Source organism: Gekko japonicus, unplaced genomic scaffold (assembly GCF_001447785.1).
Source record: "Gekko japonicus isolate JY-2015 unplaced genomic scaffold, Gekko_japonicus_V1.1 scaffold68, whole genome shotgun sequence".
Taxonomy (NCBI): Eukaryota; Metazoa; Chordata; class Lepidosauria; order Squamata; family Gekkonidae; genus Gekko; species Gekko japonicus.
The window spans coordinates 322,402-341,575 of NW_015169175.1; the positions used below are offsets into that span (position 1 = coordinate 322,402).

The 19,174-nt window shown below is 43.3% G+C and overlaps 1 protein-coding gene across 1 annotated transcript in view; it reads right to left on the reverse strand.

Annotated features, from left to right (window-relative positions):
* DAPP1 (dual adaptor of phosphotyrosine and 3-phosphoinositides) overlaps positions 1–17,793 on the reverse strand; it is a 20,509-nt gene extending 2,716 nt beyond the window's left edge. Inside the window, exons 1-8 of the mRNA XM_015415960.1 lie at positions 17,684–17,793; positions 14,297–14,419; positions 11,139–11,272; positions 6,344–6,474; positions 5,295–5,342; positions 3,911–3,973; positions 2,216–2,301; positions 43–130 (exon numbers count right to left, since the gene is read on the reverse strand). Of these exons, the coding sequence (XP_015271446.1) occupies positions 43–130; positions 2,216–2,301; positions 3,911–3,973; positions 5,295–5,342; positions 6,344–6,474; positions 11,139–11,272; positions 14,297–14,419; positions 17,684–17,793 (783 nt within the window). The remainder of the gene's footprint in view (positions 1–42; positions 131–2,215; positions 2,302–3,910; positions 3,974–5,294; positions 5,343–6,343; positions 6,475–11,138; positions 11,273–14,296; positions 14,420–17,683) is intronic.
* Positions 17,794–19,174: the final 1,381 nt, after the last annotated feature.

A 19,174-nucleotide genomic window follows, 5' to 3' on the forward strand; every position in this document is an offset into this window, starting at 1 on the left:
AAGTAATGCTCACTGAATCTTGTGACACAGCCATTTCCTTACCAGTTTCCACTGCAATATCTTAATCCACTCATCTGCTTCTACTCCAGTCTTTGCGTAGAGATAATATGTCCTCACTGGGAATACTAAACTGTTCAAAAATAATAATAAAGACATTATTTCATAAACAACCAATAGTTGTATTTAGTTATTTAGGAATTTTGTAGGCCATTGCTCCATAGTCCTGCTGCAGGGGGCTTACAAGTAAAAATAACACCATAAAATAACAAACAACATAAATTACCAATATGAAAAGGAACAAGCCATTAAAAACAAACCATTGGCACAAAACAACCACTGAATGCCCTAAATCATCCATAAAACAGACCTGAAGGTTTTTAGAAACCTTTAGGTAAAAAACTAAGTCAACATAAATGTTTCATCCTGATAGCTGATAGTATGGTAGGCATCAGGTGAGACTCAAAAGAGGATGGAAGTCAAAAGGGTGAGGTGCCACCACTGAAAAGGCCCTGTTTCTAGTCGCCGCCCACCTCACCTCTGCAGCTGGGGGCACAGAGAGAAGATTAGGAAGCAAATCTTATAGTTTGGGAGGTAAATCTTAACCTAGTGAGCTGGACAGTACAGGAGGAGCCAGTCCTTCATGTACCCCAGCCCCAAGTCCTTTAGAGCCTTAGTGGGAAGGACCAGCATGTTGCCTTGTGACTGAAAACAGAAAGGCAATCTTTGTATCCCATTTTGCAAATGAAACTGAAGCTAAAGGCAGAAAGAGAGCTGCTCAAACCTCTCCAGTGAGCCAGAAGCCTTAGTCACAATGGTGTACGTGGCCCAACTAGCTAACCAACAGAGACGGACCACTAGAGGGGAGGAAGTGTGAGTAGTAGACAAACTGGAGGAAACAATCAAGCTAAACTATATTAAGAATAGTCTAAGGGTGGCATTATACTTTTCAGGCCCGTTCAACTGAATTCATGACTAAGTACTCATCCCCATTCCAGAATGAGGTGGGTGTATGAGACGGCAGGCTCCTGACGTGGGTATGAACATGGGGAATCACATTTTAATACATTCTTATTTACTGATAAATAAATAAAAGGGGGAGGGAAATTTGCCAATGGAAAATTAATGCCAGAAGGGAGAAGTCTGGACTCTCTCCTTGCCGTCTTAGTTATAAATATCTTATTTTACAAAAATTGTTATTTGTCTTGTTCTTTTTTTGAAGAAGAGGACTGTCTCTTTAAGTTTAGTAAATAGAAGGCTGTGTTAAATGAAAAAGGCTGCCAGACTCCAGTTAGGTATGAGAGAGAAACGAAAGGCATGTGTGAGACACCAGAAGGGGTGGACTGTGGGAAGTTAACTCACTTAAGCCCAAGGGATTCAAACAGGATTTACTGTAGTTATAATCAACTTTTGCTGGGTTGTTATTTATACTTTTGGCTTAAATCCATATCTTACATGCTAAACACTTAACGTATTTCAAAGCACATTCTGGGTAGGAGTTTGACATGGGTAGATGCTTCAGATATTCGCAAATGGCCAAGGCTCCCTACAAATAAATGTGTACCTATAAAGGGAAATGCATAAGACACACAACCAACATGTCACTTCCAACATATGAACCAGCACAGATAGAAGACAACAAAGCTAGCCCACAGTCAGGAAGGGGTTGGTGGGGTCTGTTTGCAGAAGGCTGTTTAGAGGAGAACAAACAAGAAGATTTCTCTGCAGTATTCAAATGGGGCAAACTGGGACGGCACTGCAAGCTATCGGAAAGGTGAACATTCCCCAAAGCTGTTGTAGATTTTTCGGACTGTATGGCCGTGGTCTTGGCATTGTGGTACCTGACATTTTGCCAGAAACACTGACACAGTGTTTTCTGTGTTATACCTCTGAGGATGCCAGTCACAGCTGCTGGTGAAATGTCAGGTCCTACAATGCCAAGACCACGGCCATACAGCATGGAAAATCTACAACTAATGAACTCCGGCCGTGAAAGCCTTCGACAATATATTCCCCAAAGCATTTATTTATTTTTTTATTAATCACATTTACACCCCGCCCTCCCCGCAATGCAGGCTCAGGGTGGCTCACAGTCCTCTGTTAATAAATTCTTTTTATACATGATGATTCATGAGATTTCTGGGGACAAGCTTGAAGACAGACACACACACGCAGAAAGAGAGAAAAAGACCTCTATATTTATTAGGCCACAACTTACCAAAAGCAATTGACTTTATCCTGTGAATAGTCAAACTGCACTGCTGTGCATTCTGTTAAGTCTAGTGCTCTGATTGGCTCTGTGGACTTGAAAATAAGTTTGTTTTTGAAATAATCATTCTTTTTTCTTAAACGATCAGAACCTCAGATTCCCAAAATAAAAATGCCAAGGAAGAGATAAGGCCATGACTGCCTCATTTTATAAAATTACAGTTTTGTATGTTTTTTTGCTTCGATATCCATCTTTGTATGTTTCCTGTGCATATGTACTTCCAGAAATTTTAACTATTTTTTTAAAATTCCTCCTCTCCCAGCCCAGTAACTCTGAATTTGTGTGACTGGAAATCACTTCCATGTAGGGAACTGGGTGAATACCACAAGAAATATACAGCTTGCAATTGATGGATATATCTGCACTGTCACCAAATGTGGTTTCCAATTACCTATATATGTGACAAAAGAAGACCTATGAACATTTTCTCATGGAGGACAAAACTATAGGACTTATATATACAGCAGGGACATTTATTTTGGGTTACATGTCTTGTGAAATGGCCCTGAATCCACCTGGAAATTACTGAGCTAATTTCATATGTTTAATTGAAGAGTAAAAATGCAACGTTGTGCTGGAACACAGGCCACTATTATCTGTAGCCAGAGGCAAACTGCCCACTACCTGGTACTAGACTATTGTCTAGGAAGCCAGAGGGCAAGGGGGGCCTGGGGAAGCCCTGTGGGGCACCCATCCAAGTCACAGCTTTGGGCACACCCACTCAGGCAGAGCTGGCCAGCTCTATGGGGTTGCCAAGTATGGGTTGGGAAATTCCTGGAGATTTGGGGCTGAAACCTATGGAGCATGGGATTGGAAACAGCAGGGAACTCAGTGGGGTATAATGCCATACAGTCCACCCTCCAAAGCAGCCATTTCTCCAAGGGAACTGTTGTCCAGTTCTAGCGTTGCCAACCTCCAGGTGGTGGCTGGAGATCTCCTGCTATTACAACTGATCTCCAGGCAACAGAGATCAGTTCACCTGGAGAAAATGGCCACTTTGGAAGGTGGACTCTATGGCATTATACCCCATTGAAGTCCTTCTCCTCTCCTCCCTTCTCCAAACCCTGCCCTCCTTAGGGTCCACCCCCCCCCCAAACCTCCAGGTATTTCCCAACCTGGAGCTGGCAACCCTAAGCAGTGCCCCTGGAGAAAATTGCTGCTTTGGAGGGTGGACTCTACAGCATTAGTAACCCTAGTGGATTCAGATGCAGGGAAGAGCAGTCTGTTATCTAATCAAGCTACTCTTGTGTTACCCCCGTCAACCCACTCTCCATGTTAACTGACAAGAAATGGATAGAAATGCCTGCACTTCCCAGAGTATATGTAAACCATGTGGTAGGCGGAAGCCAGGAATGTTCTAGAAGTATGAAAGGAAAGAGGTTTAATGTGTGGAAATGGACAGCTGATACTTTTCATGGTATGGAGGCTTTTCATGGTATTTTCCTGGTAAATAATATACCATTAAACCTCTAGAAAAGGGACAAGACATTTTTCTCTAGGCCTGTTGGCAACCCTGGGTTTAAATGGCAATCTCCAGAATTGCCATCCCTTGACTACTGGACCCCAATGTTTTTTAACGACCAGGTTTACCTACAACAAAGATTGTTATCCAGAACATACTTTAAATGCAATATTCTCACTCACCGTCTGGTCTTTATAATATTTCAGCTCATTCCTATGCAATGTAAACCACCTAGTTTTCCAGTTCTGAAAGAATAAAACCCCACAAGAAAGGGAAGGTGAGACCTCTGGATTTTATATTTTTTATAAAATCTAAAAAGAAAGACAACTGTTTAAATAAGCAGCCTGAAGATTTTAAAAAGCAGAAAAGCCCAAAACAAATCTCTACTGCTGCTCAAATACCAAATCTGGGCCTGTATTTAATCCTAAATTTAAATGTGATGGTCAACAGACCTAGGGGGACAGCATATCAGATGTGCACATCTCTCACCATTCAATGGCCAATCAGTTGAAAGATGTATTGTATTGTTTCATACGTAAACAACAGGAAGTTAGTTCACTCTGGAGAGCCAGCGTGGTATAGTAGTTAGAGTGCTAGACTAGGATCTCAGAGACCCGGGTTCAAATCCCCATTCTGCCACGGAAGTGCATTGGGTGTCCTTGGGCAGGCTTACCTAACTTAGAGGGCTGTTGTTGCGGGGTAAAATGGAGGACAGGAGAACAGTGTTGTAAACTGCTTTGGGCCTCCATTGGGGAGGAAAATGGGGTATAAATATATACATAAATAAACAAATTATTTTTATTTATTTATTTATTTATTTATTTATATCCCGCCCTTCCCACGAACGTGCTCAGGGTGGGTTACAACAATAATTTATAAACAGTAAGCAATTAAAATAAATATTAATAAAAACAGTTAAAACTGTTAAACGTTGGGCATAGCAGCAATTACATATTCCGTAATTCTAGACTGGGAAAAATTGGGCCGCAGCCGAGCTACAGCGATCTTATCAGTAGCAGTCTATCAATAGCAGAAACTGCAGTAAAATTCGTTTAAGAGTATACATAACTCTTCATAGGGCAAATATCCTCAGAAATATTACACACATTACAGAGAATTATTGGTAACACTGGTGAGAAAGCAGTTGTGGTTGGAACTCCATTTGCTCTCTGTATTTCTCCCCCCTCCCTTAAAGTTCTATGCATGGAAGAACCGGAGTAGTGTAGTAGTTAGTGTGTTGGACTTGAACTTGAGGGATTCAGGTTTACACCTCCACTCAGCCATGAATGTCCCTCAGTGTTTGGGACTGGACTTACTCCACTGCCAGACTATTCTATTTCAGTTAGTTATTGTGAGCATAAAATGGAGGAGAAGGAAGGAAACCACATACACAACCCTGAGCTCCTTGGAGGACAAACCAGAAAATGAAAACAAACCAGAACTTGATATTTCAGAACCTACTTTCCCAATTCCATATACATTTCCCCTGTGTTGCCTCCAGCTGTGCATGTGCCCTAACAATTTGGCTTTATAGTCTGGGCAGAAGTCACCTGTGGTATCTCTTACCTTAACTATTTTGCCTTGTTTGGTCAGATAGCCTTCTTTTGTTCCGAGCTGCAGAGAAAGAGATAAAGGTTTACACGTTGGGAGGAGGTGGGGGAGGGAATAGCAGAGGACAAGGACAAGTAAACCGATAACGAGTCATTACAAAACCGTATTACTGACGTAAAGCAAAGTACAGCTTTTCACTTCACTGTTGCTCACTCTGTTTTTATAACTGTGTTATCATATTTCTGGCAAGAGTATCAGCTCTTTGCCTGCACAGAAGGTAAACATATAAGGCATTCCATTAACTTCACCCTGTTGAGGGGCTCTTGGTTATCCTGTGAGAGTCTTTCAGAGCTTTCCAAGAATGTAAGAGGTTACCTTTTAACTAATTTCCCAATACAATTAAAACTTTTTTTTTCCTTGCAGTAAGATGGCCCTAGATGGTAATTAAGCCTTTTTGGCCAACAGATTCCTGTATTTTAAGGCCAAACCGGATGTGACAGCATCCCTGGGTTGGACCCAAGGATGCCTCCACCATTATAAAGCCTAACAAGGTGCTCTTATTTCACTTCCCCTACAACCTGCACCTTTGCAAGTACCAAAAGTCAAGTAATGACCATTAATAACATAGGGGAACAAAGGGGTGATTTTAAAGTCCCAACCACAAGCAAAGGCAATACTTGCTCTACAAAGAATATAAACCTAGCTAAGCTTTAAAAAGACTATACTTAGTAATACACAGAATTTCTGAGTGCTCAGAGCATTTCACATACTAACGAGAACCCTAGAAGGCAGGAAAGTGTCACTATCCCATTATTGTAGGTGGGTTGCTGACTGAGGCTGATCTGTAGCCCCCGGTCCATCTCGATTTTAGTACCCTGGATCTCCCCAACAATGCCTTTGAGGGATTGAAGGTCAGGAGAGGCTGCTGGGAGAAGGAAAAGGAAGAACCACTTCCACCTGTGGAATGACTGTAAGGTACATCACATTTCCCATACTAAGAAATAAATAGCCTTTACTGGTCCAGCCAGTATTCTATCCAATCCAGCAACAGAACAGTAACTCACCGATGGAGCACTGGGGACAAGATCAATTTCTGTTTTTCCTGTCTGCATTGCTGTGTGAACACGCACAGATTCATAAATAGAAGGTTCTTCCACTTTCTTAGGGTACGGGTGTTTCAGTACAATCAGAGTGCCTAAATAAAGGAAAACAGAGATTCTGTCTTTCACATTTTTTATCCCCAGGTCAGATCTCTACCAGTCCTTCTGAAGATATGGTGAAACTATTGAGACTCATGATTCCACACTGCTTATCATGGGGTAGGCAGAAGCAAAATAGGACTGCTGTGTAAAGAGGAACTTGCATTTCATGAAGAATAAACGGGTTCGATCTAGCCAGCCTTTGTACTCGATCTTTCCCAATTCCCCACCTTATTACAGCCTCCATCTCATATGCCTTTTTCCTATGATCTCCAACACTGTATTTTTGGTGATCAAAAAAGATACCCCTTCCTCTTTACGTGGAAAAGCTGGTGGGGTCCAATGCATTATGTCTTAAATATAATTCCAAATTCGACTTGAATTTAACTTCACTGAAGGCTTACTGTGAGCTGTGGTTAAAGGGCTCATAAGAACCCTTGAGGTCCACAAGGCTAAGGAGGGCACCTTACAAAAATTATCATCTATTATGTGTCAGATACAAACAGGAAGGGTGTACAGTGTCACATTCTGAATAGCTGCTGCTTGGTTATGACCTCCCTCCCAAGGGAGATCTACAAGAGAACATTGCAGGGTCTTTTTTTAAACAGAAACTATGAGACTTCTTCCTTTCTTCTTCTAAAAGAAAAACTTCCATTGGCCAGAGCAAAGCAGGGGAGGCTGTTTTAGTTAAAATAGTCTGACATTGGCTTATACTTCTTCAGACAGACGGACGGACGGACGGCTAGCTGGCTGGCTGGATGGATGGATGGACGGAGAAGGATCTGCTTCACCAATATCTGCATTTATATCCTCTCTGCGTCAGCAAAATGGTAGCTATTATAATTATAGTCAAACAATGCTTCTGACAAGAAACTGTTTCATGAACAGCTTCACCTCCTGCAAATTAATAAACCATTTTGGGGATTCTAATGGGACAAAGGAAGGACCTTGGGCTTTCATCCAATAAGCCAGCTTGTATCCCTCAGGTTTCGTGCCATTCTGGCCCCTTGCATACGAAACCGGCAACTGTCTCTGCCAACTCCTCTTCCTGTGCATTGCTCCACATAGGAAAGGAACATGGGAGGACACAAGTTCACTGACATTGTGAAGTTTCACACCTATTTTGCAGCCTCCTGCACTGTCCATTTTGGGCACATGAAAGGAGTTTCACAGAGCAGGCAGAATCTGATTAGGGAGTTGGTAAGCCACTAGGCGATCCTATCATTCAACGCTGGAGATCATGTTTGCTGATATCATATAGCACCAGGTCTTTAACTGTTAATGGATGTAGCAGATGGTGGGGGGCAAGGGCAGGAACCCACAATAGCTTGCAAGATTCCTCAAAATATTAAAACATAACTACTATTACATTGTATGTAAGTGTGTGAACTGGCTGCTGAGGATGCAGTCTATGAGTAACATCTTGTTCACTTTTCTCAATGAAACTAATGGGCATTCAGCAAGGCCATGAACTTTCCACAGTACCTCAGCATCAGTCCCTACGGGGCCTAAATTGTTCAGCATCATGGAACGGATCCAACAGAGCATTTCCACAGATGGAATTATTTCCATCCACAGAGCATGATTTTCTTGCTTCCCCGTCCCTCCGTAGCCCCAAATGCACCTTCCCTGAGTGCTGAGTGCAGCATTTCAGTCGGCATTTTGGGCGGCCATGGGAGGAAGGAGGTGAGAAGGTCAAACTCCACAGATAGAAACCCTTCCATCTGTGGAAACACTGCACTGGATCTAAGCCCATGTTTTGTGGCACGATATTATTTTTTAAAAGAGAAATCAATGTTGGAAACCTTGAGAGGGAATCGGTAGGGCACGCAGCATACAATTGTTCCTCCTCTGCTGTAAGGAAAGGTCAAAAATATTATATTTTAACTACAGAAAAGTGGGTCCTCACAAATCACATTCTGACCTCTGGGCCTTGTGAATATGGAGGAGCAAAACAACTGAATAGCACAGTTTGGATGGAGTTGTGGCATGTTAAGATACTCCATTGATTTGAATGCCCCATCTGATCCTTCATCTGGCAAGACAGCACTCAAAAGGTTGACATCTGAGGTCTACCACAGTGCCAGAGCCATTCCTAGAAAACAAGGCAGAGGGCTAAGGGAGCTTGTGACCAAGCAGTGTGGACGTGTAGGGATCCAGTTCCTGAAAAATGCCCTCTTATCCAAAGCCGCAGAAGTATCCAAGTATGAATGATTCGGGAGTGATCATGGCTTTTGACTGTCTGTCCCCCTCTCAGATGGTCAGGTACTTGAGCGCTCTTAAATGTCAGCTCCATATGGCTTATTTGTCATGTAAGTGGTTGATAATTGGATCCTTTCTTCTTTTTCCAGACCTGTTCTAAGCGGTAGCTGTCTATCAAAAAGACGTGGGGCACCTCTTGTGTTAAGTAACAAACCTATTTAAGTACCGTTTAACAACAGAGCTCGAGTTGCAGCGCAGTAAGTCAATTGGGGCCACATCAATGCTGTTTTGACACTCATGTCAGGAAATAGATATGATACTTCAAAGAGATTGAAACATTTCTGACCTGGACACCAGTCAGGCTTTAAAAAAACAAATCAGAACCCTCGCTCTCAACCTTTAAAAATCTGAGATAATGTATTCAAACTCAAATACTTAAACTGAAAAAGAAACCATTAATCTTTTCTCCTCAAAGGTGATATGGAATAATGCCCGTAAAAATTACACTAACAATTGTGCTATATGAGATGCCAGCCTCCAGGTGGGACCTAGGGACCACCCCCTGGAATTACAGCTCATCTCTAGACTACAGAAATCACATCCCTTGAAGAAAATGGATGCTTTGGAGGGTGGACTCTATGGCATTGTACCCTTGTGAGGTCCCTGTCCTCCCCAGGCTCCAACCCCAAATCTCCAGGAGTTCCCCAATCTGGATCTGGCAACCTATGGGCCCCATCCCCTGCTGGTGGTCGGGGGGACATGGAAACCCTAGATATCACAGTTTAACGAACTCTGAAGTGTTCAGACAGAGAAACCAAGGATACCAGAGCCTGGAGAGCACCTTAACATAAGTAACAATTCTAAGCATATTTACTCCCATTTTATTCAGAGGAAAGTGTTTGTAGAATTGCAGCCGTAGTGTCTGCACAGGGCTAGCAGAGAAGCATTCTTAGTAGTATATAATTTGCCAGTGTTTATTAAGGAAGCCAGAGTTCTCAATGAGTAAAGTGACATACACTGTTTTCAAAGGGCTTTTTTCTCATCCTCCATTCCTTGTCCTCCCTGAAGAACCCAGCTATACTTTATGCAGGAAGCCCATGTTTCTCAATCTTCTGACGTGCTCATTTTTAAATAAATGCTTTAAATGCCTGCAGCCATTATATTTTGAGAAAGAAGGCACGGCACACTGATTTTGATCCTTAGAAGCCCTAAACAGCTTGGAACTGGGGTTCTCGAAGAGCTGCCTTCTTTTTATTGTATTTTTAAAAATGTATTTAATTTTCGACTTATATACCGCTCTGACCCCAAAGGGTCTCTGAGCGGTTTACACAGCTGTTTATCCCTAACTAGGGCCACATTATTTGTATGGGGGGTTGAAGCTTCCGGAATGCTGACATCTGCAACAGAGGCCTGTCTCTAGGTGACTCCATCCTCAGAGATCAGGTGGGCGGCAGAGAGGGCACTTTCAGTGATGGCTCTCCATCTGCAGACCACTTTTTCTAGATGAATCACAGATGGTGCTTATATCACTATAATTTCACAGGCAGATTAAGACCATGTTTATTCCCCAAGACTTTTAATGGTTGAATGTGATCTATGCTATTTTATTTGGATATATTTGATTTTTATGGGATTTTGTGCCTGCTTTTAATTGCTGTGTGGCTGCTGTTAATGTTGACTTTTTTGTTTGTTATTCAGTCTTTATTGGTTTAATTATTTTTACTCAGGTTTATGAATGTCTTTGTTTTACTGGTATACTGTTTTGGGGAAGTAGAAAAACAGCCTATATATTAATTAAATAAATATTTTATATTTTCCTGATACTTTCCCACCATTTTCCCAGTCAAAATCAAACATGCACATAGAAAGGCTGCTTTTTTCAATTGTTCAGTGTGACTCAAACTGTTCCTGTGAGTTGGATCCAACCAGCGTTTCCAATGGAGAACGGGGGGGGGAGTCCTACCAAAGGTCTATGCAAATAATGGGCAAAGTTATGTTAGGAGAGGGACTATAATCAGAAGGGGAACTGGGTGAGATTAAACAGGACTGAAGCTGGTTCGATCCAACCCTAAGAGCTGAGCAAACTTATTACTAGATTAAGAACTGCTCTTTTAGTAAATGTAATGGCAGAAGGAAATAATCTTTGAAGCTCAGACATTTGATCTATCTAACAATCAGATTAATGACATCTTTTTTGTCTTATTCATAACGTGAAACAAATATGGCCACAATCACTATCCTTCTAGAATATTAGTTATGTGATAAATATCTAATTTGTGACAAGGGAAGTGCAGGAGTGGAATGCTGAGGGACCATCAGGGTTCACCTGATATACAATAAAACATGAAGAACTACAGCAGGTAGGTTCTGGTGCAGCCATAGCCTAAGAGAAGGGAGAGGAGCGGACTAGCGTAGAGGTACATCTGAATGTACAAATATTAAAACAAATGTCACCTACCTGTCTCACTTCCAATTAAGGGCTGATTGGCAAAATGATTAATCAAGTCTTTCAAGCTTGAAAATTCATTAAAACCGAACTTGAATGAAGATCCATTGTACTCCACATGAAAATGTTTGACAGAATCTTTTGCTCTGGAACAAAAATAAAGAAAGTACTGAAATTTTAATGTTTTATACTGTGTTTAACATTTTAATTGTATTCATTATAATATGATGTTACCCGCCCTGAGCCCATTCGTGGGATGGTGGGATATAAATACGAATAATAAATAAAATAAAATAAATATTAAAAAATAGGTGTGATCTAGGGTGGCAACTGATTCTGCGACACCTTCCTAATTCCCTGGTCTTAAAAATTGTGGCCAAGTGAACTGACTACTTTTTCTTTAAGAGTAGTTTGCTCCTATTCTTTCTGTACATTTTTTACTTCATCTTTTATAAACATAAGGCTGTCATTCACATATATGGAGAAAGACTGTAAGTGAGGGATAGCATGAAAGTTGGGGCTAAAGCCTGCCTTAGGGCTGCTAACCAGAGTCTGGAGATTTCCTGCTATTACAGTTGATCTCCAGACGACCAAGATCAGTTCCCCTGGAGAAAATGGCTTCTCTGGAGGGAGGATTCTAGGGGCATTGTACTCTACTGAGGTCCTTCCCCTCCCCAGGCACTGCCCCCAAAATCTCCAGCTATTTCCCCACCCAGAACTGGCAACCCTAGCTGGCCCCCATCCTGACACTGTGTGTTCTGGCCTGAACTGGATGAGATCTTCTGAGACAGAAGATATGTAAGTCTTCACCTTCTGTTTCCCTGCATCATATGAGGCCCCTTTCTAAGCCCTCATCCACCCCTTCACAGGAGTTTGCTAATTATCAGAAGAGTTCACTATCAGCAAAAGCCCACTTTCAGCTTCTATTGTTTCATACACAGAGCTTTGTTCAGGTCTGTAGGCCTGATAAGAAATATATCATAGACCAGAGGATGTTTTAATTTGCATATTTTTGCCCGAAATAACTCAGCAAATTTACATAACCTTCTGAAGGTCAGAACTGATACTAAATAATAAGATCCTGCTCTACTTAGGTGTTACCAAGGAACAGTGTTTTTTAAGAGTACAGTTCTGCCGAAGTGAAACTTCTAAGCGCTTCTATGCTCTACTGATTTAATATAAGCATGAGTCTAAATCTACCAAGCATTGAAACAAACTTAGAAGTACTTAACTTTGGCCATATCACATGATTGTAATTTGGTGGGAAATATACATATAAAGGCCCCGGTAACACGGGCCGGATATCGTGGGCGGGGAGGCGTGGCTAATTGCCCCGGAAGAAACTAACGCGCAGCTGCCCGAGCACACGTCCCAGTCGTGGTCCCGTGGTTAGGGGGGAGATGTCGACCAGACAGGTATCCTGCAGTGCGGCACAGAAGCTGCACCACGCGATCACACTAGGAATCGCTCTTTGTGCGCATACGCTGTAGGAAACGCAATCAGACGCCCGCCCTTGGCCCGCGATTTCCAGAAACTAGTACCTCGTAAGTACTAGTTTTTTAATCCGCACCTTCGGCAGGGAGCCATGGGTTCGTCGCGGGTGCACTGCGCTTCCCAGATGTTGGGATGTGATCGCGCCCGGAAAATCCGCGGGACTCCCGTGCCTCTCCTGCGGCAACTTTGCCGTGTGACCGGGGCCAAAATATATTTATTTATTTATTCATTATATTTATAACCCGCCCTCCCCGCAAGCAGGCTCAGGGCGGCTCACATTGCCTGGCACAATGTGCCAAGATTCATATACAGTTAAAACATTTAAAACTTAACATTTAACACTGTTAAAACATTCAAAACATTTAAACAATCGCCAATTGCTGAATAATATACCATCTTAAATGTTCTTATCAACATGTTAAGTATTGATTGATGAAGATGGTGTTTAGTTTCTATATTTAGATGACTCTACAGTAGGGTTTATTGAGCAAACTTCAGAGGACGGCGGAAGACAGGAGGGCCTGGCGGGATCTGGTCCATGGGGTCGCGAAGAGTCGGACTCGACTGTGCGACTGAACAACAACAACAGTAGGGTTTGAGGGGGAAGGCTGGATGGTATAGCCCAATTTCATCAGATCTCAGAAGCTAAGCAGTACCGTGATGGGAAACCACCAAGGAAGACTCTGCAGAGAAAAGCAATGGCAAACCATCTCTGCTCCTCACTTGCCTTGAAAGCCCATTGCTGGGGTCGCCATAAGTCAGCTGTGACTTGATGGCACTTTACACAGACATAGTAGGGTTTGCCATGACCTCCTATGGTCCAGGCTAGCCCAATTCTGGAGATCTCATTGCCTCCGTGAACACTCACAGCAGCAATAAAGCATCCACATGGTGGTTTCCCACACACATTACTTGACTCAGCCCCCCCACAAACATTATTCCCTCAGAGGGCAGTTACATACGCATAACACTGTAGCCATATAACAATTTCTTATTTTTTTGAAGTCAAAAAAGCTCTCCAGTGGCAGAGGAGGAATAACAGTCATGGGTCAAGGAAAAAGCCACCAGTGTGGGAAGGAACAGAAAAAAATGTGTGCCTTCTGACCCACACAGCATGAAAACACACTTTGACTACAGCCCTTCTCCAAAGATCATGTCAAGCCAGGTTTGGAGAAGATTGGGACAAAGCAGCAGAAAACTTTGGGATGTGAAAGATCAAATGATGGTGTTGTGGATGCTCAAAAAAAAAAATCTGCTCCAATTTATTTATATGCCAAACCAGAGCAAAACCTCAGTATGGAAGCAATCTTTATTCACCTGTGTGTATTAACCATCAGGATAGCAAATCAGTGGCTAAATAGCTGTTTCTCCCCACTTTTTGGTACATTGTACGGGTATTTAAATTCATGTTTATGAATACGAATACCAGGGTGATGTTGTTTCAGGTAATTAACACAGAGTAGACTTCTGCTGTCCCGAGAACATGACACCAAGAACTCATAAAAACAACAAGCTAGCTTGTGGCATCTATTAATTGCAACATAAGCTTTTGAGGACTAGCGCCCACTTCCCCTGATCAAAAGCTTATGCCTCTATTTGTCTTTAAGGTACCACAAGTCTCTTCCTGCCGCAGCTTAACACAGCTGACCCCTGGATTCCGCATCAACATACTTTACCTTACTGAGAGAGAAAACAGATTGGTCTTGCCATTGCTCTTCCGCAAGAGGTAACTCCCGTCACTGCCATTGGAAAGAAGAAGAGCCTCTGCTGCATGACGAGTCAGACCGTCATGAAACCACCTAACAAGACAGTAAAGTTCAAGATCTGTTAAGTGCCCTGTTGACCTTAGTAAGCTATAGAGCAAAACTGATTTCTCAATTATGGAAAATCCGTAGATGTAGAATAAGTCAAGCTACAGCCAAGAACACGAGAGTATATTTCTTTAGCACAATGAGCTTTCCCACATCCATGGCTCTGAGTATTTTGCAATTCCATGGAACACACACACACACACAAAACACAGGAAGCGGATGCAAGATAGGAAGGAGAAACTGATCCACTTCCATCAGAGTAAAATTTAGTGTGTATCCAATAGTGAGACTTCAGTGTCCTTGCCCATACTGCAAGTAGCAAAACCAGACCAAATTGTACAAACTAGCCAACACTGCAAATCAAATTATCTAAAATAAGATCCCAAGGCATGACCTGCAGGCATACAGTGCAGAAATTCTTCATCTTCTTGGAGGAAAAGGGAAATAAAAATGCAAAGCATGTGTGGATTATGATGTGACATCTCAGAAACCAGAGAAAAGACTGGATAGGACTCCCACTGGACAACACTTGCATTACTCTGACCAGCAGTTTGTCCTTCATATACGAAAGTGTCCCATCTGCTCTGTCCTAAACCTAACCTCAAAAGAGTTTAAGATGGTAACTAATCCTTACACCTTTGTGTCTTGGAGATACATCAGCATTACACAAGAACACATAAGGAGCTGCCTTATACTGAATCAGACCCTTGGTTCATCAAGGTCAGTACTGTCTACCCAGTGGCTCTCTGGGATCTCAGGCAAAGGTACTTCACATCACTTACTGCCTGGTCCTTTCAACTGGAGATGCCAGGGATTGAAGCTGGGAGCTTCTGCATACAAAGCAGAGGCCCTTGCCACTAAACCACAGCCCCTCCCCATTGGAGTCTTAGATTTGGGCCGCAAGTGTCCTCCATTCTAGCCTTTATCTTCATCCATTACTTTTACTGTATCCCTCCAGTCCTTGTCAATAGGGATGGGCACACTGAGACTTGGAAAGCCCAGTTCGGTCCTGGGCTTGCAAACTGGGTGGCCCCGAACCAAACCCCCGAGCAAAAAAACCACCCGAACTGAACCAGTTTAGGTGGCATCAGGCCCGACCTCCGGTGCGCTTGCATCACTTCCAGGTGGCATTGAGCCCTGCCCCCGGTGTGCCAGCGTTACCCAGAAGTGATACACAAGCATGTTGGTGATGTGCTTGCGTCCCTTCCGGATGACATGGGCACGCTGGGGGCAGGGCCCAATGCCACCCGGAAGTGAAATGCCGAACACGTGACCCTGTCAGGACCCACAGCCAAACAACAGAGCACACACTTCCAAGAAAGGTTTAACTTTATTGTTAGTACTATGGTTGCAGTAACATGGTCACTGTTAGGAATGACGAATATAGAACAAGCATATAGAGGATTCAACAGGTCCCCCCACCACCACCTGTGAGCCAATCGGCCCATTTCCCACGGGCAGGAAAGAATAACGGATGGTCGCGGCTGAGAAACGAAACTAGTCTCACAGTTAATTAAAGTGGAGACACTACACAGGCAGGAATACAAGGTCAGCGATAACGAGAAGCAAGAGGGAAGGAATGTGGCACCAACTTGTACACAGGTTAGGCAGGCGAACCCTACGCCTATAAACCATATGGCAGCCTAGCTGACAGAGCCAAACCGAGCTTCGGTGAGTGTTTGGGGGAAGTCACGTAACGTTCCCTGAGCCTTGGCTCATGAACTCCGAACCAGGCAAAGTCCAGCCCGGACTTTGGATCAGGTTTGGGTCTGTGCCCCCTACTTGTCAACAAAGACTCTTTGAATGCCCAAATCCTGGTAATAAAACAAATGAATACATTTCTCTTTGAAATTTGAGTTATTTGGCGCATAATTAGACATTTCGCAGAGCCCAGGGTACCCTCACAGAGCCTTAAATAGAAGACATATTTGGAACCTAATGCTGTTAATATGGAATAATAGTAAGATTAGAAGCTGCTCCAAGGACCAGCAACTTAACACACAGAAGAAGATCAAAGGGTCATCCCTAGCAACACCTGTTGCTCCAAAGGAGCTGATTAAGTAGGTGCCAAAACAAAAGGCCAGAGAGCAGTGACTCGGTATCATGGTGATTAGCAATAGCATAAATGCAGTAGGGCAAAAAATGATGCATGAAGAAATATGCTGAATATCCATTAAAACTAGGTGAATGGGTACTCAAGCCTATATAGGCTTAAGAGCTCTTACTGTATACAAGGGGACTTATTTCCAAGTCAATGTATGTAGAATTGCCTATTTTTTTCCTGTTTGGTTTATTCGTTTAAATACATCCAACTGATTCAGAGATGGGTGCAAACAGCCAGCCAGCCAGGCAAAAAATAGCAACAGCTCTCTCTGAAACTATGTACACATTAAACAAAGATGCCATCCAAAATAAAATGCAGCATCCTAAAAGAAAACAGGGCCAGACCTGACCAGTTCTCCCAGGCCCCATTCCAAAGGTCAGCATTCTTCCCAGAACAAATCAGCCATGAAATGTGTTCAGCAGCCTATTTTTTAATTATACTTGGCATGACAGAGACTGCCTTGATTGCTGCTGGAGAACCACAGACCAGTCAAAGGGAGAGTCATCCCCTCTCTCTCTCTCTCTCTCTCTCTCTCTCTCTCTCTCTCTCTCTCTCCCTCTTTAAAGGCTGCTGTATGCCAGTTCCTAAAGCACATTTGCACTCTTTAAATGTTAAAAAATTGTACATGTTGATTAGAACAGCACAATAAAGATCTTTGCAGTCATAGCTTCCTAAGAAAAGAATATTCAGAACTGTACTAGATGCTCTAGGAAGCCACTCCCATGGGCAAACAGCAGAATCGTAAGCCATGATTTGAAGTTTTCAGACAGTAAAGTTCTCAGCGCTTGGAAGACAGGAGGACAATACGAGATAAGGCAGTCCTTCTGCTATTCCAGTTGGGTTGCCAGTTCCAGGCTGGAAATTCTTAGAGATTTTGGGGTACAGCCTGGGGAAGGGAGAGTTTGGGGAGGGGATGGACCTCAGTGAGGTCTAATGCCACAGAGTCCACCCTCCATAGCAGCCATTTTCTCCAGAGGAAATGATGGTATGGAGATAGTTACAATTCCATGGGATCTGCAGGTCCTACCTGGAGACTGGCAACCCAGATGTTTAGGCATGGTAAGAGATGAGGAGCCAATGGAAATTTTTCAGCACAGGGATGACAAGATCCCTGTTCCATGTCTCTAACATCAATCTGGCTGCCATACTTTGGACCAGCTGAAGTTTCTGGACTGTCTTCAAAAGCAATACCACAGAGTGTATTGCAGTTATCAAACATAGATGCGACCAGAGCAAAGATCCCTGTGGCCCAAGGCATGGTTTTCAAGGAACAGCCATAGCTGGAGTGTCAAGTGAAACAGATAAAAGGCTATACTGTTGGCCAAGATTCAAAGAGAGACTTTGCACAAACAGCCAAGGAGAAGAAGAAACGGGCTGCCATTTCACACATGGCTTTCCCCTTCTGGTAAAGAGGTGGATCTGAAGCGGTTTGCCATTTCAGACTGCACAACTTTTTCCCTGCCGTTTTTCGCCCGTGCGGGCGATCTCCGGCTATTTTTTTTAAAAAAATCGCTTTAGAGCGCTATAGCACTATAGCAGTACAACAAAACACTCCAGGCACTCCGATGGGGTAGATATAATGCTGTTCCGTTATAGCGTTATAGCGCTATAACGCTATAAAGCAAATGTTTTTTAAAAAGCTGGAGATCGCCCGCGCGGGCAAAAAACGGCAGGAAAAAGCACATCGGAACTGGGAGAGGAAACTGAAGACTACTTGGAAGTGGTTGACAGGTAAAATGCTTCAGCCCCGTTTCCTAAACGGGGCCAAAGTGTTTGTGTCTGAAATTACAAATATATTCCAGTAGGGAACCGGTTCTAAAACGGTTCTGTCTGAAATGACACACCGTTATAGCAATATTGGTAACACCTGTTCAGAACAGGTGTTTCACCTCAGGACCCAAACACCAACCTGGATTCTCTACCCAACCAGGGATGGAAGGATTATACAGTCTACCTCAACAGCTGCTAGCAGTGTCTCCCAAACAGGGGGCACAGGGTAAGTATGAACAGTGTAGAAAGGGTTATGACGACAGAATGTCACCGCGATATCTTGCCAACATAACTCCACATGCAAATAGGGGAAACAGGGAGCAAAGACAGCCAAATTTCTAGAGTGACTAGCAGCCCCCCCCCCAGCCATGGCTACTGCTGGTCAAATAGTGATGACCCCCTTTTTCCTTCCACCATCCGAACCCCATGGAGCAGCACAAACAGAAACTGCAAGCAGAAGTCTAATGCAGATTCCTTGAACGGATGGGTAAGGGTAACTATTGCCTCAATGATTGCAGCCAGGGGTCATTTCGTAGAAAAAGAGCTAGGGGAACTCATTAGCATAACTCATTAGCATATGCCACACCCCCGAGTCCGACTCTTCACTGCAAGTATGTGATAAACATTCCTATACTTCAGGCTTCAGGGAAATCTCCTCCACAGAATGTTGTTAAAAGTTTAAAGTTTCACAAAACAGGCCATAGGTATGGGGGGGATAGCCTAGATCAGGGGTCCCAAACATGGTGCCCGTGGGCACCACGGCCCCTGCGAGTTTGGTGTAGTGGTTAAGTGTGCGGACTCTAATCTGGGAGAACCAGGTTTGATTCCCCACTCCTCCACTTGCAGCTGCTGGATGACCTTGGGCAAGC